At 44.9% G+C, this 27,326-nt stretch overlaps 3 protein-coding genes across 6 annotated transcripts; 1 reads left to right on the forward strand and 2 right to left on the reverse strand.

The window, feature by feature from the left end:
* Window positions 1–1,931: 1,931 nt before the first annotated feature.
* Window positions 1,932–4,091, reverse strand: LOC120699807 (transcription factor JAMYB-like). The gene is made up of 3 exons (XM_039983885.1): window positions 3,739–4,091; window positions 3,496–3,625; window positions 1,932–2,902 (listed from the first exon to the last, which is right to left on the reverse strand). The coding sequence occupies exons 1-3, from the start codon at window positions 3,959–3,961 to the stop codon at window positions 2,296–2,298; spliced, it is 960 nt and encodes a 319-aa protein (XP_039839819.1). The 5' UTR covers window positions 3,962–4,091; the 3' UTR covers window positions 1,932–2,295.
* Window positions 4,092–10,556: 6,465 nt separating this feature from the next.
* LOC120699809 (psbP domain-containing protein 1, chloroplastic-like) lies at window positions 10,557–15,836 on the forward strand. Of its 4 annotated transcripts, none has more exons than XM_039983889.1 (3): window positions 10,557–10,710; window positions 14,884–15,305; window positions 15,423–15,836. In XM_039983889.1, the coding sequence occupies exons 1-3, from the start codon at window positions 10,572–10,574 to the stop codon at window positions 15,639–15,641; spliced, it is 780 nt and encodes a 259-aa protein (XP_039839823.1). In that variant the 5' UTR covers window positions 10,557–10,571; the 3' UTR covers window positions 15,642–15,836. The 4 variants fall into 4 exon arrangements, with proteins under 4 accessions (XP_039839823.1, XP_039839825.1, XP_039839824.1 ...); XM_039983891.1 differs by lacking the exon at window positions 10,557–10,710 and adding an exon at window positions 10,790–11,095 and having other exon boundaries at window positions 14,891–15,305; XM_039983890.1 differs by lacking the exon at window positions 10,557–10,710 and adding an exon at window positions 10,791–11,095.
* Window positions 15,837–15,963: 127 nt separating this feature from the next.
* Window positions 15,964–24,620, reverse strand: LOC120699808 (nuclear export mediator factor NEMF-like). Its single transcript, XM_039983887.1, has 14 exons — window positions 24,371–24,620; window positions 23,223–23,335; window positions 23,033–23,129; window positions 22,805–22,929; window positions 22,035–22,635; window positions 21,724–21,909; window positions 21,282–21,575; window positions 19,619–19,771; window positions 18,938–19,092; window positions 18,636–18,741; window positions 17,503–18,552; window positions 17,336–17,414; window positions 16,682–17,038; window positions 15,964–16,587 (listed from the first exon to the last, which is right to left on the reverse strand). The coding sequence occupies exons 1-14, from the start codon at window positions 24,473–24,475 to the stop codon at window positions 16,394–16,396; spliced, it is 3,615 nt and encodes a 1,204-aa protein (XP_039839821.1). The 5' UTR covers window positions 24,476–24,620; the 3' UTR covers window positions 15,964–16,393.
* Window positions 24,621–27,326: the final 2,706 nt, after the last annotated feature.

Genomic DNA, 27,326 nt, shown 5'->3' on the forward strand with positions numbered 1-27,326 from the left:
TAGTAGTTAGCTCTTTTTTATAGTAGGTACACCATTAATACATGTTATATTTGTATCTCTCATAAATTTTATTAGTTCTTATGTTGAGGTTGGCTGTAAGCTAACAGCCGTTCCTCTCTCCTCTCCTCTCCTCTTCTCTATCTTAGCATTCAATCTACTTACAAACTGTTATTATACTTCTAAACCTCGAACCTATTGTTGGTAGGTCTTTTTTTTTATCTCCATTTATTTATACTTTTTCTTCCGGTGTAGTGTAGGTGTACCGTTGGAATATTGTGCTCTCTTTTTCCTTAAAAAGTCATTTTGTGTTTTAAAATTTGACATTTCGAACAAGCGAATTGCTTTAAAAATAAACTATTGAACTTGCCATGGACGTCGTACATATAAGAAATAATGGAGCCAGTACTAATTTAGTAAATCGATGGTTATTTACAATGTTAGATTTCAGCTTCAAACTAAGCCTAACTAAACTGGTTAGGTTTCCACTCGTGTCCTAATACTCAACTTAGCACTGGTACAACTAGGGATTAACAACACTATTCTTTTACCCGTAGGTGATGTGCTCTATATGACAGCGAGGAGTCTCTTTTTGCATATGCTTATAAATATAACACGTGTGTACATTTATAAGATGAGTTTGCTCACGCATGTTACTGGCTTAGTCTTCGAAGATGCTCATAAGGGTGGGATTTGCGTACGTGTGTTCATCGGAGTGAGTGCATGCGTTGTTAGTGTCTGAATTGTACTGTGTAATTTTAAAAAATGCATCTCTTGTCTTTCGCATATCAGGTTGAGTAGAAAATCATTGTGTTATTCACCACGTCATTTCCCATCTTTTCCTCTTTTTTTATAGTTTCAACTTGGCGCGTGCCGCAATCTCTCTCGCTCTCGGCATCACGTACGTATGAGATTTTAGATTTTTATCATCCGATCCTTTCCGTGCAAAATCGTGGAAAGCTTTTGCATGTTAAGAAAAAGTTGATGCCAAAGGAAGGTGTTGAGAAGCGGACAGGTGCATGACATCCAGGCCAAATGCCTAACACTCTACCTCTAACCAATTGCTTGTCGATCAAGGTCAAGCAGGTGCATATGCAAGCTCCCAATTCAGGGTTTTTTTTGGTCCCCAAGCTTTTCAAGGAACCGTAAAGCAGGCTTTATTCCTTCCAAATCTGCTTGTTGAGTGGCCTGATGCCATTAGTGGACATGAGCAGATTCAGAAGCAATTGCATCAGTTCTTGCAGCAGCACATGCTCAATGCCCTCTGCGAACTGGAAAAGCTTTAGATGTACCAAAGCTACGGCTGGGGATTCTCACACGTGGTTCGGGGAATTCTAGTGGAGGTTGAACGGATGATCTTTGGGAGAATCTCTTGCTGGACAGGAGTTGGAGCTAGTAGGTGCAAGCCATACATGCATAGATGATAGATGCAGTGCTGTGGCTTTGTGATGGAGAGTCTTTGTGTGATGCAGATTGAAGACAAAAGAGAGTCCTCTACTGTGTGCCTTATCTTTCTCTTCCTGCTGTCTTCTCTCCTGCTTTCTTCTTTCACATTGTGAGCAAGGCAGATATGAGTGGAGTTAGTTCTCCTATCTAGCTAGCTAGTGGTATATGGTGCAGATACTTTCTTCCTTTTTTTTCTTGAGGATATTATTTTGAGCTAGTCTCTCTCAGTGCAATGCTGGTACGGTGCACATGTCTGATGTGTTTTCTAAAAAAACGATGAATAGTGAATATTAAGGGGAAAAATTATGCTGGTACGGTACACATGTCTGATCTGTTTTATAAAACGATGATTAGTGAATATTATGAAAAAAATTAAGGTATATTGATTATTGCATTATTAGTTACTCTACAACAGTATTAAGTATTTCTAGAAAAAAAATCACCTATTCTACACGCAGATTTGGGGAGACATTTTGGACGCACATAAGTAACTGCCCAAAATCAAACTTTCATTACCAATAAGGCAATAATCCGTATACTTGTACATTGCACAATGTTGAACACAAAAGTCATAAATATAATCATACCCTCCTTTCAACCTCTATAAGAATAATATGAATCTTAAGAGGCAAAAAAACAAAGAAACAACCCAAAAGGATATATAAGGAATTAAGGGGGGGGGGTTATATACAAACTCTCTTACAGTATCTTTTGGAGTTAGAATATATACTAACTATATATGATTCCCTTTTTCTTAAGTTTTCAAGCTAGCTATCATCACCCACTATAGTCACTAATCGTACTATATTCGTTTTTAATTTCAACCCTTTGAAAAACATAAAATTAAATCGCTCATTGGATCTTCCAGATGTCCTCCAAGGCCCAAAAATTATTCTCGGTAATCATGCCCTCGGAGAAGCCTTGCACCCACCCACTGAGCTCCGGGTCCTGAAACTGTCCGCCGCCGCCGCCGCCGGCAGTTTGCCCCGCCGCCGACTGATCGACCGCCGCCGCCGCGGCCGGCCACAGCCCTTGGTGGTTCGCCTCGTGCGCCCAGCACCCCCCGCCGCCGCCCACGACCGCCGCCATCTCCCCGGCGGCGTGCAGGTTGATCGCGTAGCCGCCGCCGAGCCCCGCCACGTCGTCGTACGACTCGGCCGTGGTCGCGAAGGACTCCGAGGACGAGGTGCCCATCGTCCCGGCGGCGGACAGGCCGACGTCGGCGGCGTGCTGCTGGTGGTGCTGCGCCTGGTGGAGGAGGAGGAGGCTGCGGCGGTGGTGGTCGTCGGCGGCGTCGGCGGCGAGGTGCGGCGTCCAGAGGTAGCGCATGGCGTCCTTGAAGCGCTTGCTGTTGGCGTCGCAGTTGAGCTGCTTGGCGTGCTTCTGCACCCGGGTCCTCCAGTAGTTCTTGATCTCGTTGTCCGTCCTCCCCGGCAGGTGCTGCGCGATCTTCGACCACCTGATCGATCCAGGACCGGAATGCAATTAAATCACAGACGCTCGGGATCACGATGGAATAATTAATGGAACAACTATGCATGCAACAAGAACTTTCTAGAGAGAGAAAGCTAAAGCTACTCCTACATTGTGTAGAGAGAGAGAGAGGCGTGCAGCTTTGAGACGCGTGCAGCTTTCAAATGCACAGTGTGTGTGCCGCTGGAGTGAAAGTGATCGATGGGCATCTGTGTGCGTCCGTTTCTTGAATCCACTTTGAGAAGAAGACTTACTTGCACGGTCAGAACTTCGCCTCGTGCACTATAAAAAAAAAAGAACTTCGCCTCGTGCAGTCGTCTACGGGTAGCCGTACCGTGCACGTGCGTACAAATACGGTCGGTGACCGGCGGATGTGCGTACGTGTACGTGGACACGTCGGCCGCCGTCAAGTGGCCGGCCGGCTGGCCGTCGTCGGCGAAGCTGGCCGGCCGGCCGGAACAGTGATGGTGACGGTGGCGGTACGGTAGATGCTACTGATTAATTACGAGCTAGGATCGGAGGAGGTGATAGTGATGGGGCGAGTTTTGATTATGAGTTGAGTGATGGTTGATTAATTACCGGTTGCCCCAGCGGGTGTGGAGGTCGAGGATGAGGAGCTGCTCGTCGGCGGTGAAGTTGCCGCGCTTCACGTCGGGCCGGAGGTAGTTGAGCCACCGCAGCCGGCAGCTCTTGCCCGTCCGCTTCAGCCCTGCACGCGTGTGTGTAGAGCTCGATCGATCAGCCATGGAGATGGGGAGAGCGGTGGCCGGCGGCGGGCTGGCCGGCGCGCTTATTACTGTGGGCGGCTAGGCTATAGCTTACCGGCGGCGCGGGCGAGGGAGTTCCAGCGGCCGTCGCCGTGGTCGGCGATGTAGTTGACGAGGGTGAGGTCCTCGTCGACGGTCCACGGGCCGCGCCGGAGCTCCAGCTGCTCCTCCTGATCCTGCGCCGCCCCTCCGGGCTGCCCGTGGTCGTCGTCGAGCTCAGCAAGAGCCCCCGGGGAGCACGCCCTGCTCCTGCTCCTGCTCCTCTGGGGTTCGGCCATGCTCGTTGTTGACTGCTAATGAATCAGTTGGAGAGAGAGAGAGAGAGAGAGAGAGAGAGAGAGAGAGAGAGAGAGAGAGTTGGTATCTATCTATAGCTTAATCGAGAAGTGTTGGGGGGAGATAGAGAGACTAGGGGGATTAGTGGGAGAGGGATGGCAACTGGCAACTCCTTTTATAGCCGGCCGAGAGAGAGATAGAGAGAGAGCATGCGAGAGAATTTAGACTCTGTTTGAAAGGTGCGAGAGACAAAAAAAGAAGAAGAAGATAGTTGCCTTTAAGCTTAGTTAAAATTTGTATCTGCTTCGTTCAGAGCTCACTTGAAAGGTTACAAACCACAGCTTGGGTTCTTTTTAGCAGGCGCAGCGCCGTTGGATTGGAATCTGTCAATGGAAAATGACGATCACATTATATACTCGAGTCGATTTTCTGTTGATTATTGAAGACAAGCATCTTCAATTGTTTTTTAGTTTATATCAAATGGGGGCCTACACCTATTGAATCTTAGTTTCCGTTTGAAAGTAAGTTAATTTCCAGCCAAAAGGCACTACTACAAAAAACGATTTTGCGAGGCGCTTTGAAAACAGCTCGGAGGCGGGCATGTTAAAAAACCGCATCGGTTAATACCTGCGATTAACTGAGGCGGTCATTTTTTATTAACCGAGACGGTTACGAAGAACTGCCTCTCAAAATCCATTGACCGAGGCGGACGCCTTAAAGTGTCCGCCTCGGTTAATACCAGGCCCAAGCAAGGCCGAATGAGCCCAGTTATTCAGAAGGAGTATATAATGAAATAAATCCTAAGTCTCCCTCCTCACTTCCTCTTCCACTCCTGCCGCCGCACCCCTCTCTCTCTCCACCCCTGCCCCTGACCTGCCCCGATGCCGGCCCTAACCCTCCCCACCCGTCGGCCCTCCCTCCCCTCCCGAGAGGGCCCGCCGCCGCCGCCCCTCTCTCCCTTCTCCCTCTCCCTCTCCCGCGAGGCGGCGTCCCTGTCCATCTCTCTCCCAGGGCGGCGCGGGCAGGGTAGCCCTCTCCTCCAGCGGGTGCGGCCGCGGCGGGCGGCGCGGGTGTAGGAGTTGCGGCAGCGCTCCCCTCCCCCCGAGCTCCTCCACCATCGCGAGGTGCTCCCCTCCCTGCGGCGTGGCGTGGTGGATCCGGTCTCCCCGCGGCGGATCCGCGCGGCTGGGGAGGCCAAGTCCGGCGACGGCGCGGCCCGAGGCCTGATCCGGCTGCCCGGGGCCGGATCCGCGAGGCCTAGCGTGTGGGGGGTGTGGTCCCTCCTAGCGCGGTGCGGCCTCTTCGATGACAGCTCGTCGGGGGCGCGGCCCCTCCGGACCGGCGAGAAGGAGCTCCGGCGCGGCGGCCGGACCGGCGAGGAGGAGGGCGGGGGCGGACAAGTGGCCCCACACGGCGGCAGCGGCTCCTCCCTCCCTCCCTCCCTCCCTCCCGGCGTGGATCAAGGCCGGGCGCGGCGGATCTGTCCATGGGGGCTCGACGCGCGGCCCCCAGCGGCAGATCCGGCCAGCGGGGCTCGGCGCGCGGCCCCCGGCGGTGGATCCGGCCAGCGGGGCTCGGGCGCTCGGCGCGCGGCCCCCGGCGGCGGATCTGACCAGCACGGCGGCGCGGGTGCCACCAGATCTGGCGGCGGCTGCGTGATGGGCTCGATGGGCACAGATGGGCTCGGCGGGCTTTCTTTTTTTATTTTTTATTTGATTTACCGAGGCGGGCAGAAAACCGCCTCGGTTAATGTCTCATTAACCGTGACGGTATGTCCGAGGCGTTTGGCTTGCCCGCCTCGGAAAAGCGATTTTGACCGCCTCAGAAAAGGATTTTTGTAGTAGTGAGGGTTTTTTTGACTGCCAGCTAAATGTCCCTCGAGCAAAAATTAAGTTTTCAAGATTTGAATGAATACATGTTCACGCAACAAACAGTTTAAAGGCCCTTTTGAACCCATTGTTGGAAATATACATTTGCCAAATTTCCATACTTATGAGTTAAGGTCTATTAGTTTAGTTGGTTGTATGTGATCACTGAGGCCAAAGAGAAAATTCCATTTTTTTTAATGTCAGTTTTGTTCTAGTTGAATACATTGCTTTGTCATGCATTGAGAAAAGGATTAGTCCAGTGCATGTGTGATCTCTCTACTCAAAACCATTTCCGAAAAATATCTACGGCAACAATCTTTGCACAGCCACCAAAAGTGACCAGTTTTCCATCAACCCAAGCCAGCAACTCTCTCTCTCTCTCTGTCTCTCTCTCCACGCCACATGATGTACTGAAAACGTACAGAGAGCACCAATGCATCACTGCTTCATCATCTTCCATCTCACATCACCTTGTTGATGTATGCTAATTCCAGCTCACGTCGACACCACGTGAACAATACCACCTTTCTCTCTCATCCCTCCCTTTCTCTCTCTTCTCTCTCTTTCTCTTGGCGATAGGCGCAAAAGCAACTTCTCCTCGGATCGGTTAGCCGGCCATGTCAAAAACGGAGACGCATCGATGCTTGATGAGCTAGCCTCCCCATTTCCAGGTTTCCCAGAGCTCGAGAGGAGGCCCAATGGACACCGCCACGACGAGACGAAAGCTAGGTTTTAGAGATGCTAAATATGTACGTGTATAGACGTGTCAAATTGAGGTTAGGGTTTGTAGGGATGGGATAACAACACTCGACTTTTATGTATGATGATAAGCATGATGGCACAAGGCTAGAGATTCAGAGAAAGTAGTAACTGCCACTGCATGCCCATCGAGGACAGCTGGGTTGCAACAATAGAAACAAATGATCGAGGACGTGGCAATACGTAAAGGGTCTCTGAATAGCATGTGTAGTTGCGCGGTTCGATTTTAAAAAAGAAATATCTCATATTTGTGCTCTCTCTCTATATATGTGTACAGTTTTTTCCTTTATTTTGCAGGCAATGTTGGCTGTATATAGAAATAACTATATCATTTGAAATATATTTGGGTTTGTTATGCAGTTGCCCTGCACATGTAATTTACTAATTAAGCTGCAACACTATGCTCTTGTGACACTTAAGTACTTTTATATATATTCCGTCTGTCCTAAAAAGACTGTTGTTTTAGCCTTTAAAATTTGTCCAACAAAGAGTGTTTGTTTAGCTTGTATTAAGATTCATCTAATTAAAATAATACCAAGTACTAAGAAAAAATGTATAGAAAAGCGCAGAGCCAATCAAATGCTGTTTAGCGCATATTCTACTTTTCTAGTTCTGATGCATATGCATTTATTGAGAATCCAGAAAATCAAATAAACAACACGATTTCCAATCACAATTGCTATAGTAATTAGGTAACAAGATTATTTCTTAGGATGGGTAATGTATCTAATTTTTTTTAAAGAACAATCTTTTTGGGATAGAGGGAGTTAGACCTTTATCTTCATGTGTCTCAGTTGTTGAGATATTTTTTCTAGCTTATAGATATTCTAACCGTGTAAAAGATCTTACATGCAAATTGCATGTCACATCACTAATGAGCACTAATGCTATTGCTATCAGCTTTTTGAGTTATGGCAAGGCACGTGAGATTGCTTCACCACACCGTCCACTGGTTCAATCAAGGGTTTGCACCCCCTCTACTTTCTTTGACGTTGCAAAATGTTTTCCATAAACAAGTTGAGGTACTAACCACACAACACATGCTTATTAGCTACCAATATCCATGTATCTGGCAGCCTGCTGGCACGGACTTAAGATCTCCATTCATTGATACCTTGGAGATAGATCTATAGTTTGCAATCATGGACTGAGGTTGCAACCAACAACTAAACTTTGCACAATTCAGTCATTTACTAGCTATCCTAGGCTCAACGCAACTAGTATGGAGTTATTGTCTTATTGCCTCTTTTGTCCAAATAAAAAGGTCACACATGCTACTTGCTCTGGTGCGTAGCCGTCCGGTTCTCTTATCGCTTACGACATGACATGATCTTTTTATGCATGGCTTACTTTGATATTTTCTCGGTCACCCCCACCCCTCAAACAACACACACTCGCCCACTTTACCGGAGACTAGTGCAGACGCGCTACAAAAAAAATGGCGATCAACAAACTCCCAAAGACAAGCTACTTGTTCATGGTGCTTGAGTTTGATGATTATTTATTCTCATTTTTTTATTAGCAACTATTATTGGAGTGCGATGATACAGAGGCATTGAATCTCTTAATAATTAATATACACTTCCACCATTCCAAATTATAAGTTGTTTTAATTTTATCCTAAGTCAAACTTATTTAAGCTTGGACCAAATTTGTAGAAAAATATATTAACATCTATATTATCAAATAAAGAAATTAAACAATAGAATGATTGAAGAATGACACCTACAAAGTCTGTCGAACTCATCAATTGATTAGCAAATTTTAGTTTCTGTATATATACTCTCTCCATCTTACAATATAACTATATATATTAAAAAAAATAAAAAGACTGATAATGTAAAAATGATGCCAGTAATTCACCAAAAACTAATTATTAGCTATATCCTGAGACGAAGGGACTATGTGTTTAATCATTTTGGTTAGTTTGACTAGCTTGTTAGGTATTTGTGCTAACATATATAGGTGAAAATTATTTGAATTCATTTTGCTTAAAACACATGCTACAAGAAAACACTTGAGTAGGTGAAATTATTTAAAGCGGTAGTGGATGTGACCCAAGCCCTACTAAAGAAAATGAACACGAGCATCAGAAAAATAAACACTTATTACTGTTGTAACATCGACGAGTGCGGGCATGCTTAAATTATTGGTCTGATGGTAATCTCATTATTCCTGTTCAAATGAAAAGCGTTTTGAAATTGTATGCAATTATCGTGTAGTTTAGTGTAATTTAACCAGAAACTGTTGATGGTGTTAAGCGGTAGAAGTCTTCTGATGCTGATCCTTTTTGGAATCCACGCGTCTAGAATTTATAGCGTCGAATAAATTTAGAATAATTCAAAAAAATACGAGCACCCGTGTCAAGTCAATGTATTAAATCGGGTAGGCAGGTTACAACACCAAAAACCTTTGCCCAACTGAGCTACGCTCACTTCGGTAGGTACTTTAGTAGCTAATAATAATGTCCCAACCAAACCTAGTACCATATACTTCTTTTCTTTTAACTAATCATGGAATCCTTGGCATACATTTTCGTATCGTGATTTTGATGTAAACATTGACTAGCACTGAACAAATCGCATTCCTTAAATACACATGTGTGGTACCCATGCATGGACTCCAAAAACCAAATCGTCAGCTCCTGATGTCCACTTCGAGCACTACCAAATTGGACTAGCTGTGCAACTTTGTATTTGACACTACTGCACGAGGGAAAACTATGTGCGAATAATTCTTTACGAGTCATCGTGCGTTCATGACATATGGATTTCTATTGAATGATTTCAAAAAGACAAATTTGAACCCAACTTTGACAAATTAAAGCAAAGCTCTAGAACGAAGTAGAGAGTACTAGAAAATTGCAACCTGTGCGCATAGGCGCATGTCGCGGGCACAAAGATAAGGCAATAATCCGGCCACCTATCACGGCCGACATTTTCCATCACCAACGCATACACACAGGGCCTTGTGCACACACGTTGACATGGAAAGGTAAGCTGTCATGTTTGTTGCTCTCTCTCTCTCATCAGTACGTGCGTCAGGCTTGATTTTTGTTGGTTTTGTTGACTCTGATTGCTAGTATAGCAAGTGGAAACAAACAGAAAGTAAGGAAGTGCGGCTAGGAAGAAAGGAGACACATGCTTCCAATCTGCTTGTACTCTACATAAGACCTGCATCCAACACGATGAACTCTTGAGAACACATTTTTTTTCCTACTAGCTACAACTACAACACGTCTTGTTATGCACTAATAATAGTAGTGCAGTGGGTCAAACCTAATTAGGTCTAGTGAGTCAAACCTACTACATTTAGGTTGGACCCACTAGACCTCTTGAGCACTAATAGATTAAGCGCAAGACCGTGTTCTATTTCTGTTTCTGACAATGTCAGCAACTTTAAAGAAAGGGCCTTTGGCGTTTATACCCCTATTCGAAAGTGAAATGGTGAATTTACCTTGATTTTTTTACCTTGATTTTTTTAACTTTGTGAATTTATCCCTGCTTTTTGAATCTGAAATTTGGGTTGGCCCCTACTTCGTAAGAAGCAGTTAATAACGGTGTTAAATGTTGTGTGAAAAGACATTTTTGCCCTTTGTTGTATTTGTGATTTTGCCTCTGTTTTTTTAGAAGATATTACTTTTCGCTGACGTGGCAGACCGCGGGCCCCACATGTCATCCTCTCCTCTCTCTCCCTCCCTCTCCTCCCTGCCTCCCCCTTGCAGCGCCGCCGGCCTCCATCTCTGCTCCGGCCGGCCACGCCCCCACCCCTGTTGCTACCACCTACCGCCGCCCACCACCACCGCTGCTGCCCTTGGCACCAGTCGTCACCCACCCCCACGCTGCACCGCCGGGTCACTGCGTCGAGCCAGCCGGCGGGGAAGCAACCGACGCGCAGATCTGACCGCCGCCGCCCTGAACGGGGAGAGAGAGAGAGAGAGAGAGAGAGAGAGAGAGAGAGAGAGAGAGAGAGAGAGGAAGGAGAAATGGGACATCTAGATCCGGCCGCCTGGACATGGCGGCACTCATCCCCTAGCTGGATCGACTCCGGCGGCGGCGGATCGAGATCCCAGCGCGAAATCGGGATCGAGGCGAGCGGAATCGGGGGCGGCGGCGCTCATCACGGTACTTCCCAGCCGCGAACGCGCCCGCCGCACGCACTTCCACTCGCAGGAACTCCTTGGAGTGGCCCCGCATGATCCCGCCACCGCCGCCCTTCCTGTTGAGCCGCCCGAGTCCTGCGCCCGCACGGCCTGCAGGACGCGGCTCCCGCCGCCCGACTTCCACGCCTGGCTGGCAGCCCGCGGGGTTCGGCTCCCTCCGCCCGCAGCTCCCACTGCCCGAACCCCCCGCCTGGCGCCTGCTGGGTGCGTCTCCTGCCTGCCGACCGCGGCCCCGGCTTGGCTCCCGCAGATCGGGATGGGATGGCCGGCTCCCCGCCTGACGATGGTGAACGGCGGCGGTAGGAAGGATGGGGTAGAAAGGCTGGGGTAAAACTGAGGAGATAAGGGTTTGTTTGGTCCATTGACCTTTTCAACAAGTTTTTCTTCATTTGTTTTAATTTGTTTAATCTTTCTCCAACTAACGGTGTTCAATCCAGGGGTAAACGGGAGCTTCCCGTAAAAAAACCAGGAGGAAAATCATAAAGTTGAAATAATAAGGGCAAAATCACCATTGGAGTTTATAGTAGGGGTAGAAACACCAACATCCCATTAATTTTTTTAGCAATTGTGCTTTCGGATTAATGGGCGTGCATTCTTTCGGGCTCGCACGGGCCTCTCGTCCGCTCTGTTTCGTGGGCCGGACAGAGATAGGGCCGTGTCGTGGGCCGCGACGCAGACGTGGACATCTCCCGTGGCCTTCGTGGCACCTCCTGCGTCCACGTCAGCAAAAAGGCTATCTCTATCCGCTTGAGCAGAGCAGAGCAGAGCTCCGCTCAGCTCACTGCTCACCTCCCATGGCCGCCGCCGCCGCCGCAGCAGCAGCAGCCGCCGCGACTGCCTTCTCCCGCGGGCGGAGGAGCCCGCCCCGCACGCGTGCCGCCGCCGTCTCCCCACGCGCCGAGGTCCCCGGCAGGCGCGGCGGCGGCGTCACTGCTGGTACGCGCTCTTCCTTCTAGCACTGCCAGCCCAGCCATCCTCGATTCGTTTCGTCTCTGTCGGGGATGGATCGATGGCGATAGGGAGCGTTGAGGGGATCTGTTCTTCTAGGTAGACGATTTGTGTGACAGAGAGAGATTTGCTTGACGTTGTTGCTGTGCGACGAATGCGTAGCTGCAGTCGGCCCAATTAGGATCTGCACGTGCTTTACCAATTCTCCAATTGGGGCCTTGTTCGATTCGTTCTGTTTTTGCGCGTGCACGAGCGGAAGAATAGCAGAAAAAAAAGGAGGCACTCCCAAATTCCAAACAGCAACCTCACTTGACTAGTTGACTGGCTTGTACTTGTAGTCTGGAATCTGGATGGTCTTGTTCAACCGTGCGATCTACGTCAGATTTCCACTAATATTTATTGATGGAACGTTTCTTCCGTTTTGTTTGCACATTTCAAGGCACGCGGATTTGATCGGGTCCTTGCTTCCAAGCCCCTCCCTTGTCCTTCTCTTGTTATTTCCAGAATTCAAGTGCTCTGCATGTGCCCCAGTAACTAGAGGTCACGGCTAAGAAGTAAGAACATTCTAGTATCACGTTGCTGCTTCCTGTGGAGGCAATTGAGAATTGACAGCAGTGTAGCTACTTCCAGTCTTGCTTGCTGATAGTGATTCCATATGACCTGACTCCTTGTCACCTGCATTTGGCCATTCAGCACACGCGTGCACCTTGCTGTCAGTTCATTGCTTCAATTCCAATTGGTTGGCCACTTTTTCCTAACGTAATTTCCACATGGATGTGCTTCAGTTGGGAATGAGCATAACGACTCACCCTTCTTTTGGTTGGAAATTACCGTGCTTGACAATGACTGACAGGCTGTTCAGTTATGGATTGATAAGGATAGTTTTAAGATTTTTTGTTATTTACGGGTCATGCAATTAGTCAAAATAGAGTCTATAATAGGTTGATGGTGTGCCATCTGAAATCATGACATTTTTGTGTTTGTCAAGGAGCCTACAAGTTTGACGTACACAGAACGAGAGCTAGGCTCCAAGAGTTGCTAGTTGTGCTGTCACAATTTATGTCTTGTCCTATTTATCCTAGTGTTGAATATTCTGTATAATCCTGTTGACATATTCAAACAGTTCAATTTAGTTAGCTAACGGTGTTAGTTAGGTTAGATCTGTTTGAAACTTGTTTCGACTTTCGAATTGTTGCATGCTAAGATTCAGTTTACACTCTACAGTCCAGACAAGATACCTGATAAGGATTGATAGGAAAGTTCTAACATCGGTAACTTTGAAAGCAGTCATGATGTAAAAGGTTATCAATTAGAAAACGTGGTGATTGCTACATACTGGTAGTGCACAATTTGTCATTTTGTCAAAGCTTGTCAAAGAAAAAAAAACTGCAGATATGTAGTATTGTAGTTTCTGACTCATGCTACATGAAAATGCTCCAGTGGGTGACTAGCTGTAGCATAATATTTAAATCCTTGATTACTACATACTAAATTTTCTAAGTGAATAATTTTATCTAGGGACTAGGACTGCTAGTGTGAAAGAGGACCTCTTTTTCCCTAATAAGATAGCTGGGGTCTGGAGCTCTTCTTTTCCTAGTTTGCATCTGCAGTACGACACAGAATTAAAGAGTTAACAAACTGAATAGAAGAAACTCATATTGACAAATCTTATGCTTGCTTGATTATTACTTGTTTAAAAATTATTACATCTTCACAAACTGCAAGCAGCTAAGATTTCTGCAGTTCCCAGGAGGAATGTGCCTAGACTGAGATCCGTAAGTGTAGCTTAAAGCTTAGCTCAATGAGTTAAGGTGCTCTCAAATTCCAGATTGTGGATTTCTAGTCAGGATAATTCTTCCTAAAGTGTGGAATTCCCATTGCATTTTCACATGCATCGAGTGATGGAACATTTCCGAGTTGTGATATTTTATATCATGTGCATTTCAAGACAGGTTTGGTTGAGTCCTTACCTGTTACTGTTAGTCACTTTCTCTGGCCTTCTCTTGTTATTTCCAGTGCTTTGTCGTTCTCGATAACTAGGTGTTAGTCTATAAACTTCTACCATGTTGCTGCCTCATATGGTGCATATAACGGTGTAGCCATTTAAAGTCTTCTGTGCAGATACTTGATAGTGATCACATATGACCTGGCTTCTTGTCACTTCTGTGCTGTGCCTTATTTTCCAGCAACCTTGGAGTGCTGCGCTTGTTGGTGGATTGTAGAGTTGTAAACACTATTGTCCTAACGAGATCTCTACATGGGTCTGTTCCAGTTGGGAATTCCCATAATTCACAAAATTTCCACATGGATGTGTTCCAGTTGGCAATGACCATAACTCACCCTTCATCTGATTCGAATTTACTGCAATTGACAATTGATGGCATGGTGTTTCCTGTGGACTGATAATGATAGTTTTAGCATGTTGTGCTATTTACAGTCCATGTTATTAGTGAAAATGGAATATTAAATTAAGTTGATGGCAATTACCCCAACCATCGCTACATTGTTGCATTTGTCAAAGGATGAGCTAGCCTACAAGTTTGAAGTACACTGCACATGAGCGTAAGGCTCCAAAATTACTAGCTGTGCTGCAACTCACAATTTCTATTTTGTCCTTTATACACTAGTGTTGAATATTATGTATACTGATATTGAAATATTCACACAGTAGAATTTATTATATAATGATTTCTTTTAGGTTAGGTCTGTTTGGAATTTGTTGTGAATTGTTGCATACTGAGCTTCATACTGCACTCCTATTCCAAGTAAAGATTTATCTGTTTTAACACTGGTCACTTTGAAAGGAGTCATGATTTCGAAATCATGCAATTAGAAAATATGGTGAGTTGCTGACTGAAAACTGATAGTATCACTATTCCAAATAAAATTTTGCATTCATGCAACAGTTTTAACATGGTTACCTATTCCAAGTAAACATTTTATCTAAGACTGCTGGTGTGAAAGAGAACCTTAATTCCTACCAAGACTACATCTGAAGCTTTTCTTGCGCTAGTTTTCATCTGCACTATGTCATGACATGGAAGAGGTAACAAACTGAACGATCAACGATGGCAGGCGCACAAATTATCTATGAAACTTATTGTTGCTTGATTATTACTTATCTACAAGACTACAAACATTGCATCTTCGCAAACTGCAAGTCTGCAAGCAACTAAGATTTCTGCAGTTCCCAGGAGGAATGTGCTGTCGACAATGATATCCACCTCAGCAGTCCTACTCTTAGGACCAAAGCAGATCACGCTAGCTGAGACAACTGGCGGCGCATTCAGGGAGTACATCGACACATTTGATGGCTACACCTTCCTGTACCCCAAGAGCTGGATCCAGGTGCGAGGCGCTGGCGCGGACATATTCTTCAGGGACCCCTTTGTCCTCGACGAGAACATGTCGGTCGAGATATCGTCCCCTTCGTCGTCAAAATACACCAGCGTCGAGGATCTAGGCCCTCCGGAGAAGGCTGCGGAGAAGGTTCTGAAGCAGTACCTGACGGAGTTCATGTCGACCAGGCTGGGTGTTCGCCGCGAATCAAACATCCTGTCTGCGTCATCCAAGGTCGCCGATGATGGCAGGCTGTACTACGAAGTTGAGGTGAACAAGACAGAAAATGCTGTGATTTTTTTTATATATAATTTCAGATGAGTGGTTGAGCTCAGCATAATTCAGAATGAAAACTCAGTTGTGTTTGCTTGTGGTTTTTTCATGTAGGTGAATATAAAATCCTATGCGAGCAACAACGAGCTGGCAGTGATGCCGCAGGACAGGGTGCAGAGCCTGGAGTGGGACCGGCGCTACCTATCGGTCCTCGGCGTTGAGAACAAGCGGCTCTATGAGCTCCGGTTGCAGACGCCGGAGCAGGTGTTCATGGAGGAAGAGGACGACCTCAGAAGAGTCATGGACTCCTTCAGGGTCATCGAGACGGTGTAGTACGGTGCAGACAGAACCAAGCACTTGCAGAACATTGCAATGCTTTGCCTGAGGGTAGAGCACGGAATTTTTGTATAGCTTGTCTCATATTTGTTGTTGATAAACTTGTCTTGGATGAGATATTAAGGTTATATGTTATGATGATGTAAATCAGTTTCAAGTGGAAAACAACAAATTGAACTAGAGAAGCAACAAAACAACAGGCGACATTGAAATGAAACAAATGACTTTTTTAAAAGATCTACGTAAGAACAGAACTTCCCAGAAAAGAAACAGAAACATGGCACCCAGATTGCTGTCATAAACGTTCAATTCGGTCATATATATGCTTGCCAGTCTAAGTCACATACTAGCATTTGCATCCCGGCCTCTCAAAGCCAAATAGATGCTTCATTGAAGTCATAAAAGTAGAGATGCTTCACCGAATTCATATAGAAGCATCACGAACAAAATATATAATAGGCGACTTTTAAATGGAATTTACAAACTTTTTTAGCCATATACTCCCAGGTAAACAGCAAATTGGCAATCAGCTGCCAGTGTATCATATACGTGCAATTTGGTCCTATACACCTGCTGCTGCCTCTGTCGGCATCCCTCTCAAGTCTCGATGCCAAAGGCATGCCTACACTTCACAAACGCTTCTATTGAGATAGCTAGGCGTGACTCAAGTAACAAATCACAAAATTTGTATATCTTCGCAGATCAGGGATGTATCAAGACTTCAGCTTTTTGGTCAAGGCGATTCCACATTATTTCTGTTTTGCAGACTTCTTCCCCATCTGTTTCTGTTTCTGCTTCAACTGAGTGAGGCCCGGTGCTGTGATCTTGGCATTCCCAACAATAGCAGCAACCAATTCAGAGTCTGTGCATGCCTTCATCAGCTCCTTCTCACGGTTGGTTGCGTCAGGAGTGTGCAGGAACAAGCTCATAGCGGTTTTGGCAGCTGAAAGTAACAAACTCGGGTATCAGGGTAATATCTGGGGAAAAAACATGAAAAGCAAAATGTGAAGCTAAATAGAGTTCGTAGCCTGACATACCTTTTCCTTTCTTTGCTGTGCCGGGAGTAATCTTTACACGATATTTGTATGTCTGCAATGCGTTGTAAGGGGCGCACACAGGTACAGCATAGAGCAAAATATCACTTGGTAATGGGTTTCCAGTTAAGTAGTCCAAATCAATCAGCTTTTCTTTCTCTTCGTCGCCAATCTCTTGAACATCGTCTTCGTCCATGGCACTGTTTCCACCAGCAGGAGCAATACTTGCACCAATACCATCCCTGCTTCTACTATTGCTGATGTCATTTCGGTCCGCCTCAGATGTACTTTCTGGGCAATCACGAGAAAGATGTCCAGCTTTTTTGCATTTATAACAGATTTTTGATGAGTCATCTTCACCTGTAAGAGCAAAAGGAGTAAAAATTTTGAACTGCCAAACATGGAAGGTGATACTTCACATTAAAATTTTCATTTTCTAGTTTAACATGGAAGAAAACATTATCAAGCAAACTAAGAGTACTATCTCAAATAAGCAAAGTCAACTATAAGCAGACTGATCATCAGAGTATTCTGGAGAAGCTGCTACTGTGCAGGGTAGAAGAAACAATGAATACTAATCACTAATCACTATCCAGGCAACGAGTTATCTCATGCTACAAGTAAAACCCTGAAAATGAGAGGAAAATGTCAAAGTACCAGCTGATGGCTTTGATTCTTTAGCAGTGGTTTCTTCATCTTGTGAAGGCTTGTCCTTTCGCAAAGGTTTGCCAGATGACTTCAGGTATGAGGGAAAATGTTAAAACTTGATGTACAAAAGGGAAGGGACAACATAATAGAAAAGAAGACAGATGATAAATTATTACCGCAAGCAATGCCATACGAATTTCCCTTTCTTCTTCATCCTGCTCTGCATACTTCTCTTTAATCTTCTTAAGCTTGCCTTTCTGTCCGCGACTTACTTTAGGATTAGCAGCCTGTGTGCTTCCCTTGCCCTTTTCTTGCTGTGAACTACCTGGCTGACTCACTTTAGAACCAGTAGCCTTTGTGTTTGCCTTTCCTTTCCCTTGCTGTGAAGTACCTGGCTCACTTACATAGGAACCAGCCTTTGTGTTTGCCTTTCCTTTTTCTTGCTGCGAAGCACCTGGTGTTTCTACAGCTTCACCATATTGGGAATAAGTAGCAGTTTCACCAGTTGACTGGCCCTTCTTCAGTTTCCTTCTCTCTGCTTTTGATATGTATGGTTTGTCTCTTACTGCTGGTTTTTTCACTTCAAGATCATCATTGTCTTCTGCTAAACTGGAAGGGATGCTTGTGATCAAAGAGCTTTTACCTGACACCTTGGTAGGGCCAAGACCAAGAGTCTTATCAAGCAGATCAGCAAGTTCTGATGAAACAGAAGCATCGCCAGTTTCTTCCTTTGAACTGGAATTCCCATTGTCCAAGTTCTCCTCAACTTGGGTTTCAGCAAGTATTTCAGGAGAGGTGACAGTACCAATATCAGTAGACAGATCAGAAAGACCAAGATTATTAGTTAGGTCAATATTTGTATTTTCCCTGCTTGATTCATCTTCATGTGTTTCCTTGTCGGAACCATTTTCACTAGCAATGTCCTCATCAGATTGAGGGCTACTTTGCTTCATACGAGACTCTGCTTCAATTTCTTGGAGAGCCTCATCTTCACCTTTAACCCTCCTTTCGTTTAGATGAGCTGCCAAGGAGCTCTCGTCCAAACGGAAGAGGATACCGAAGCCCATAACGAGAGGGTGAGGTGGGAGAAAATTTTTCTTGCCACGGATCATAAAACTACCAACAGTAAGGTACTCGCCAGTAGGAGCTGTCTTGCTAACTTGATGTGGATACACCCACCAAGCACTTGTAACAATTTTTGAATCCCATGCTTTGCTGTGGCAAACCTGCAACAGAGACCCAGGATCATATGAGCACTGACATTTTGAAGTTATTGCAGTAAAATGTTTAGAGTCAATCTTGAACTTACAGTGAAGCATCCTGCTTGGTTTAGTGTTAATGGTGGAATAGGAGTGTCAGGTTTGTGATTCTTGATTATAGTACTGGAAGCTCCATGTAACTCAGCATGCACATACCTATTACACATAAAAAATCAACCAGCAGCTTCTATGAGAAATTCATGGAACAAAAATGAACATTTGATAGCACCACAAAACTTATGAGGCATTATAAACATAAAATGTTTTCTATTACCAACTGTGAAATATGACAAACTGAGGGAAAAATGCATTGACATTGTTTACATATTACAGTACATATATGGGTACTTACAGATCTCCTTTAGACATATAGCGCTTGACAATCAACTCATTTTGCTGAGCATCTCGGCCACTTATAATCAGGTAATTTTCACTGCTGATGAACCAATTGAACTTTTCAAACCAGTGCACTTTGCGCATATGAGTGATCGCAGCTACAGTTTTTTCCTAAAATGTCCAGATATGAAAGTTATGTTTATAACTGAACAGTAACAGGACAATAAACTAAGTGAATTTCTAGAAACAATGACAGCAAACATATGCCACCATCTCAATAAAGCAAAAACAAAATAATTTGTTCCAAGAACAGGTAAAAGCCTTCCATTGAATTATCGACCTTTCTTATGAATTATGCCTCTGCTATCAAAGAAAAAAAAAGCCAAATGACTTGTGACAGTTTCTCAAGACAAACATATAGGATATAAGACTTGATTAATGATCATACACGAATTAACAATCCCCAAAAACCTAAAACCTGGACCAAGCAGGCCAATGGTAAGGCCCAACACATAAGCCTTTTACATCCAGGAGGTAGGCACGGCCACACACAGGAGCAGCCATGATCCCATCGTACAAAAGGCCTCAAGGCATCACTGTATAGCCTATCTTTAGCATGTAAAGACTAAGCAACTTGCCTAGACATACCGCTTTAACAACCATGAATACAAGTCTACTGTTATGTTATCAAAGGTACCTGAGCAAGTTGAAGATGTGTCTTCTTCTCAGCTGCTTTGAATGCTTTCTCGTGAGCTGTGATCGTCTTCTCTTGTTTGCTTTCTTGTTTCTTCTTCATTTCATACCACCGTCTTGCATTTGCATGTGCAGAAAGTGATATATCAACCTCTACCTACAAGAACGAAAAAGGTAATATAACGTTGATAGGATATGTACAAGGATGCGACGACGTTTGTCCGGACATGTGATGGCAACACCACTGACTTTCCTATTAACATAGGCCTACACCAGGGGTCAGCATTGAGCCCTTATTTATTTGCTTTAGTGATGGATGAGGTCACAAGGGATATACAAGGTGAGATCCCTTGGTGTATGCTCTTTGCTGATGATGTGGTGCTAGTTGACGAGAGTAGGGCAGGGGTTAATAGGAAGTTAAAGCTGTGGAGACGCACGTTAGAGTAGAAAGGGTTCAGACTTAGTAGGACCAAGACCGAGTACATGATGTGCGATTTCAGCGCGGCTAGGCATGAGGGGGGAGACGTTAGTCTAGATGGACAAGTGGTGGTTCAGAAGGATACTTTTCGGTATTTAGGATCGGTGCTACAAAAGGATGGTGGCATTGATGAAGATGTTAGGCATAGAATTTCAGCTGGCTGGTTGAAATGGCGGCAAGCTTCTGGCATCCTTTATGACAAGAGGGTGCCACAAAAGCTAAAAGGCAAATTCTATAGGACAGCAATTCGTCCGGCGATGCTATACGGTGCTGAATGTTGGCCTACAAAAAGGCGACATGTCCAGCAACTGAGTGTAGCAGAGATGCGGATGTTGCAGTGGTTTTGCGGGCACACAAGGAGGGATAGAGTCCGGAACGAAGTTATTCGGGATAGGGTCGGAGTGGCACCAATTGAGGAGAAACTTACCCAGCATCGGCTGAGATGGTTTGGACATGTCCAACGAAGGCCTCCTGAGGCGCTGGTGCGTAATGGGGTTCTTGAGCGGGTCGATAATGTAAAGAGGGGTAGAGGTAGACCTAAACTGACGTGGGATGAGTCGGTTAAGAGAGACCTTAAGGATTGGAATATCTCTAAAGAGATAGCTTTGGATAGGAGCGCTTGGAGACTAGCTATCAATGTGCCTGAACCTTGAACTTATTTCTTTCGGGTTTCATCTCTAGCCTACCCCAACTTGCTTGGGAAAAAAGACTATGTTGTTGTTGTTGTTAACGTTGATAGGTAAAAAATGTGAAGATATTGATAGTGAAATATAGGTACATGTAACAAGACCAAAATTTCATTGTGAGTTTGTGAGGCAGCATGAAATAGTGACAGGTAAAGCACAATGGGGTTCATGTGGATGGGTGGCGCTTGACAAAGTAAAAGTACTTTATAGGGCTTTCTGAGAAAAAGAAAAGGTAAGAAATTTTGACTCCTCCAGAAAGGAAAGAGAGAAAAAAAAAGCAAGAGTCAAATATAAATCTATGTACGGAATGCATAATAAATGAATATTGCAAAGTGGGGGAAACCAAAGAGCCAGTGATCAGTATAGAATGTAGCTCATCCCAGGAACATTAAGTCCAAAGAACCATAAAACCAAAGGTGTCAACATGTTTCAGAATGAAAAAAAAAATGTTCCATAATACAGACAACATCCATGGAGACAAGCTAGTAACTTATGCAACATACCTTCTCCACAGGTGCAGTTTTCTCATCATCGTCCATGTCATCAAGATTATTGCTCAAGAGTAGGGTGATGCAATTTCTTTCAAAATTTAGCTTATCAATAAGTCCTGCTACTGGGTTTCCAGCCTTTCTCTCCTCTTTAATCATACGAGTAAGAGCTTCCCAACTCATTTCATTCGCAAGAGAAACACGAACAGCCAAAATTGCTGCATCCACATCCTCTAAATTGTACTCAATAAGTTCTGCCATTTTGACACAATGGTCCACTTCCTTTCTCAATATATGTACACGATTCTCCTGCATGGCAGAGCAGAAGGATGGACTATCAGAACAACTATTATGTTGCATTCTAAATTAAGATAAGAAAACCCCTCCAGTGGAAACAAAAACTATGAAAAATGCAATTGTAAATATGCAATATAAAACATAAAAGTAAGTACATTACTTGATCCAATTTTATTTTATTCAGCCTCTGAGCAGCAGATTCCTCTTTTGCCTTTTGCTGTTGGTTCACCTTTTGACTTTCTATTTTGCTGTAGAACTCGTCTAGTGCAGCATCAAATGTTGCAAATTCATCATATTCCCTTGACTTAAATTGATTCAGTAGAATAGGGCAATAATCATCATATATCTGCACACAAGAACTCAAAATAATTATTATCCATACTTTGCATCAATCCATGATAACATAAAAGTGGGACAATATGTGGGACAACAGACATTTCAACAGTACTGAAGCAAGGATAAAATACAGACCTTCTGATTAGTTAAATCACCTTCCGAGGGTGTGAGGTTCTTCTTTGCAGTCATCTTATTCTGCATGAGAATGAAACCCTCAGGAATCCTTTGGCCAGATATAACATCTTCAAGCCAGTCCTCAAACCTTGTAATAGATTCCATTAGAGCCTGAATAGTGCTGTCATCAGTAGTGCTCCCTGGATCTTTCCCGACCTTTGTACTTGGAACCAACCCGGCATCCAATATGATATGCTCTGCTAGTGCAGGGCCATAAGCCAATGCCTCGCCAAGAATTGTCTTCAGAGTAGCTTTATTTGATTGAGCACCATTATTGGCTTTTGCATCTGAACCAAGATGTTTAGCTTTTGCAGCAGCCCTCTTTTCTTTTCTACTCAGTGGTTTTTCAGATATTTCAGTTACAGACACTCCATCATTGGTGGATGAAGGTTCCTGAGCATCAGTTGATCCAGATGTGATTTCAGAAGGTTCATTATTATCAACATTGTCAGACATTGTCAACGTGTCCTTCAACTTTGCAAAGTCAGTCCTCTCAAAAACACGGCAAGCTTCAACGGGATAGCGATGACGTGACATGATGGCCAGTCCTTTGTTGTCATCTCTGTGATTCATGTAGAAAATGGAAAAAATAAGCACAGCACATGAAAGCAAAGACATCCTTGGATTGCATGTTGTATAGAGTAATTGATATTTTATTGTCCAACAGAGCCTGCAATGGTGCATACTAAGTACAGTGTACTAAACTAATACTGCACAAATCAAACAATGACCTGTGAGAACGAAGTAGTGTCATCACTGTGTATTCTGAGTCTGTAAGAAGGATGTTTCCTTGTGCATATAGCTCCAGAATTATAAAATGTGCATTACTGCCAAGCCCGAATTGAAAAAGGATAATCTGCATAAGAAAAACAAGGGACTCATTAAATGGCCCAACCAACAACAATACAGAGCTGTTGACTTGAAATGTTTATCTGAGAAGAAGAGCACTGGAGCAATACCCTGTCATATCCGAGCATACGGACATCTTCAAGCCTCTTGTTACGAATGTGCTTTCGTAGTTTCAGAGTGAAACCTGATGGCGTAGTACTCTTATCACTGCAGAAATACATAGATGTGGGGTCTAGACATTAATGTTCCAGAACAAGGTAACGATATAACATCAATGGATGGTAGTGCGTAGCAACTCACCGGACATATTGGGTGGTGTGGAACCTGACACCGCTCTCCATGAGCAATAAAACCCTCTCGCTTTCCCCTGATTCAGTAACTCCACTGCTGTTCATCAGCTTGAAAAGATATGTCTGTCCAAGTGCAGAAAAGATGCAAGGTTAGCAAAATTACTGATGTACTAGTATCATATAGGAAATGTGTACTCCCTATGCCCCAAAAAACAAGTCATTATAGGATTCAAAATTTGTCCCGAAAACAAGTCATCTTACCCTATTAGTGCATGTGCATGCAAGAAACCATTAGTGCCAAATATGGGTAATAAATAGGGAGCAAACGTGATCATTTTGCCTTCTTGTTAATCTGTAATAGAAGTCCTAGAATGACTTGTATTTTGGGAAGGAGGTACCACATAGTTACACAGCGTGAGAGAATGACTTCACCGAACCTGCCCCCCACCCCCCTCCCGGGGCTGAACCTAGAAGCATTGTAATTTCGTTCCTTTACAGTAATGAAATTCAGGCTATGCCCATGGTGGGGGAAAAAATGGATAATACATAGGTTTCCGAATGGTTCAAAGAATTTAGGCAGCTAAGCCTCAATTCAAACCACACGACTGTTGAGAACCACCCTGTTGGTCCTCACAAAATACCAGACAAGCAACCGCAAGGACCTTGTATCCTACCAAAGTGCGCCCAAAATGCGAATCAAGAGCCAAAGCTGAAAGCCCACATCATAATCTATTATTTGTGCCAAATTCTACGAGCAGGAGGACGCACCAGCTACATCAAACTATTGAAAAAGTCACCACAGGCAATCTCACAGCACAAGGAATCACCATCTGCCAATCAAACTAGGAGGTTGTATGCCCTGAGCGGCCACGCTAAACTTAGCTAAAACAAGGTCATCCCCAGCGCCAAACCACGGCTCGAGCATACTCCTACATACGCGAAACCAATCCGAGCAGGTCCAAATGCAGTCCTAAATCGCCTCCGCAGATGGCGGCCGCGGCCCAAGGCGAAGCTCCCCCCACCCGATCGCGGGCTACCAGTCAACCCAACCACCCGCCGCCACGCGGGCATCGGCAGCGGCTAGGGTTCGCCGCGCAGCCACCCGCGCGACGGCGTTAGCGAAGGAGAGGGGAGGCGGCGCACTGGGAGCCGACAAACCTTGGGGGTGATGTCGTAGACGTTGGCGAGGCGCATGCCGATGAGGCGGCGGAGGCACTTGACCTCCGCCGCCACGTCCGTCGTCGTCATCCGCGCCTTCACCATCTTGGCCCCCCGCCGCCGCCGCCGCCGCCCTTCGGTTCCTCCCTCCCTCTCCCGGGGGTTTCCTCTCTCCTCTCCGCCGCCTCGCGAGCTCTCCTCGTCGGCTCGAGTCGGGCTCGGCTTCCAGTTCCAGTTGCGTGCGTGCGTGCGGCCGCCCACCTGCTTGCAGTTGCTTTTTTTTTTTTTTGAGGGGGACCTGCTTGCTGTTGCTGGGCTGCTGGAGATGGAGAGGTGAAGAAGGCCTCCGCTGTGATGAGGTGGGCCGGGCCGCCAACCGCTACCACGCAAGAAGGCTTGTTTCATTATTGAGCTGGGCCGACATCATCATTACCAAGAAGGCTTGTTCCATTATTAGGCACCAGTTATAATTCTAACAATATTCCCAGTTCTAACAATACATCGTGCAGTTACTCTAAAAAAACAAACAAAAAATACATCGTTCAGTTCTGATAAAAAAAAAACACACCATTCAGTTGACTTGGCACCGTAAAAATGGAGTATTAGGTTCTGGAAATCCCAGCGTGACTTTGTTTTATGCTTTATAAAAGCAGGGATATCCTTTTTCGAAAAAAAACAGAGTATTAGGCCCACTTGCCACTTTCACATTATCTCTGCTCTCATGACCTTTTTCACACCATCTTATGCATTTACAGGTCTCAACAGCCTTATGGAGAGAGGTTTTTTTTTACAAGAAAGGTTCCCTGCTTTATTGCCAGAACAAAGCCTACAAATGTTCGAAGTATTGCAGTACAAGTTCAATGCATTCTAGGTCCATCAGCTGAAAAGCAGGGTCACGATCAACATGATCGGCCAAAAAGGTCTCAACAGCCTCAACACCAAGCCCAACACTCCTGTGTCGAGGACTACTGGTTCCCCAGCACTGTAGCATCCTCCGCAGCGACTGATCTCCGCCGGGATTGATCCCCAGGTGACGCTTCCAAACTTGAGATTCTCGCAGAAAATGAGTTGCTCCATCCAATCTTGGGAGGTTGTCTCCCCTTCAACTCCAATGCATCCGTCCATCAGCTCTTGCTTGTTTGACCCGAGCAGAGCCTTCCATCTTGGCGTAGAATGGAAGCACCTGAAAGCATAAGTCATTACGAGGTTTCCGTAAGGACCACAGCTTAGAATGGAAGGAATTGCATCATTGATATTTTGATTCGCAGTACTTGTGCATATTATTGAATTATTAAGGATCTGTGGACCAAGCAATTAGACAAGAATCTCCGAAAAATATTCAAATTTAAATGACCAAGCAATTAGGGAGTGCTTGATGATCTTAGGGCAAAACAGTCACAGGAGCAGGGTTACAAAAAACCAGAGGCAACGAGCCACTCCACGGTGTGTTAAATGCTTACAGTTGCATCCAGTACACATTCCAAATTCCAAACTTCAAAAAAGCAAAACAAATGGTAATTACTGAACTGGACTGGACAGCTAATCTCAGAACAGGACGGTTCCCTCAGTAGCTACTGGAGTGTCTATGACCATGACACTACAGATGTATCTGTCTACAGGATTTTAAAAGTACGCGAAAGCCTCTAATTTGTTTGCATGATTGTCCTACAGCGCTGGACTCGGTAGTACCCATAAAATATGCTAGTAAGATGAAAATGCTTGTGCATACTTGTGATTAAGAGAAGAAAATCAAACCTCAGCATTGAGTTATGGTTCAAGGTAAGAATCGAACCCTTCTTCTGCCAGTTTATGCTCCAAGTCCTTCAAGATCTCATCTTCGTCCCACCTTCTTACTTCAAGCGAGAGCTCGTCAGAAAGGTCAGTGGCTGCATTCTTGACAGCTTCTTCCAAGGCTTCGACCTCCTTAAGCCTCGCACCATGACAAACAATCTCAACTTGGAGATGCTTTAGGGAAGAGAGGTGCTGGATTCCAAAATCCAGAACACCATGCAAAGAGCACACGCCATGTGCATTAAATGGAACCCGGAGTTTTTCAAGCATTGGCATCGCTCCTGGTTCAAAAGTCAGCCCTGTACCGATTTCCCAACAGGAGAAGTAGAACTCCTTCAGACAATGGAATCCATCACTGCTTATAATGACCCATTCTGTAGGCTTTACTGCATTTGAGGATATCCAGAGAAATAACAGACTGGGCAGATCCCCAAGGGTTCGAAACGATTCCTCATCCACTGGACTAAGATATATGTCTAGGTAAGTGAGGTACTCCAGTGATTCCATCCAGTTCGGGATTCTGGGGAAATAGTAATCTATGGACATATCAAATTTCTGGAGGTGGCGAGGAGGAGGGGACCAAGAATCCTGTAGGAAATCAAGGGAGCACCTATGGCAACTCTGGATTTGTATTGAGCGAAGATTGAGCGTCCCTAATTTGCAGAGGGATGTGACCAAATTTTCTGCATAGGTTTTCATTGCATAATTTGTGTCAATGATGCACCAATTTAGCCCAAGAATTCTTAGATTAGTTAAACTGCCCAGTTCCAGCAAAGAAGATACTGATGTATGACAATTGATTTCAATCTCTGATAATTCCCGTAGAGCTTGCATATTTCCAATTCCTTCAGGCAATTATAAACTGTTAACCAATAAGCATGTTAACTGTTGTAGGAGAACAATACTTTCTGGCAATCTTTGAATCCTTGTCCATCTCAAATCTAAGGTCTGCAAATTTTTTAGTTCTCCTATTTGTTCAGGAAGTGCAGTTATTCTTCTTGAATTGAGTCGCAGGTACCTCAAATGAGAAAGCTTATCTATGTGCTTAAGATAATTGTATTCCAACACCACTCTATTTTCTAGATCTAACACTCTCAACAGTTGAAAGCTGGAAAGACAAGGCATATTCTCAGAATGTCCAAAGATAGTGAGAGATCGGACATTA

The sequence above is a fragment of the Panicum virgatum genome, chromosome 3K, assembly GCF_016808335.1.
Source record: "Panicum virgatum strain AP13 chromosome 3K, P.virgatum_v5, whole genome shotgun sequence".
Lineage (NCBI taxonomy): Eukaryota > Viridiplantae > Streptophyta > Magnoliopsida > Poales > Poaceae > Panicum > Panicum virgatum.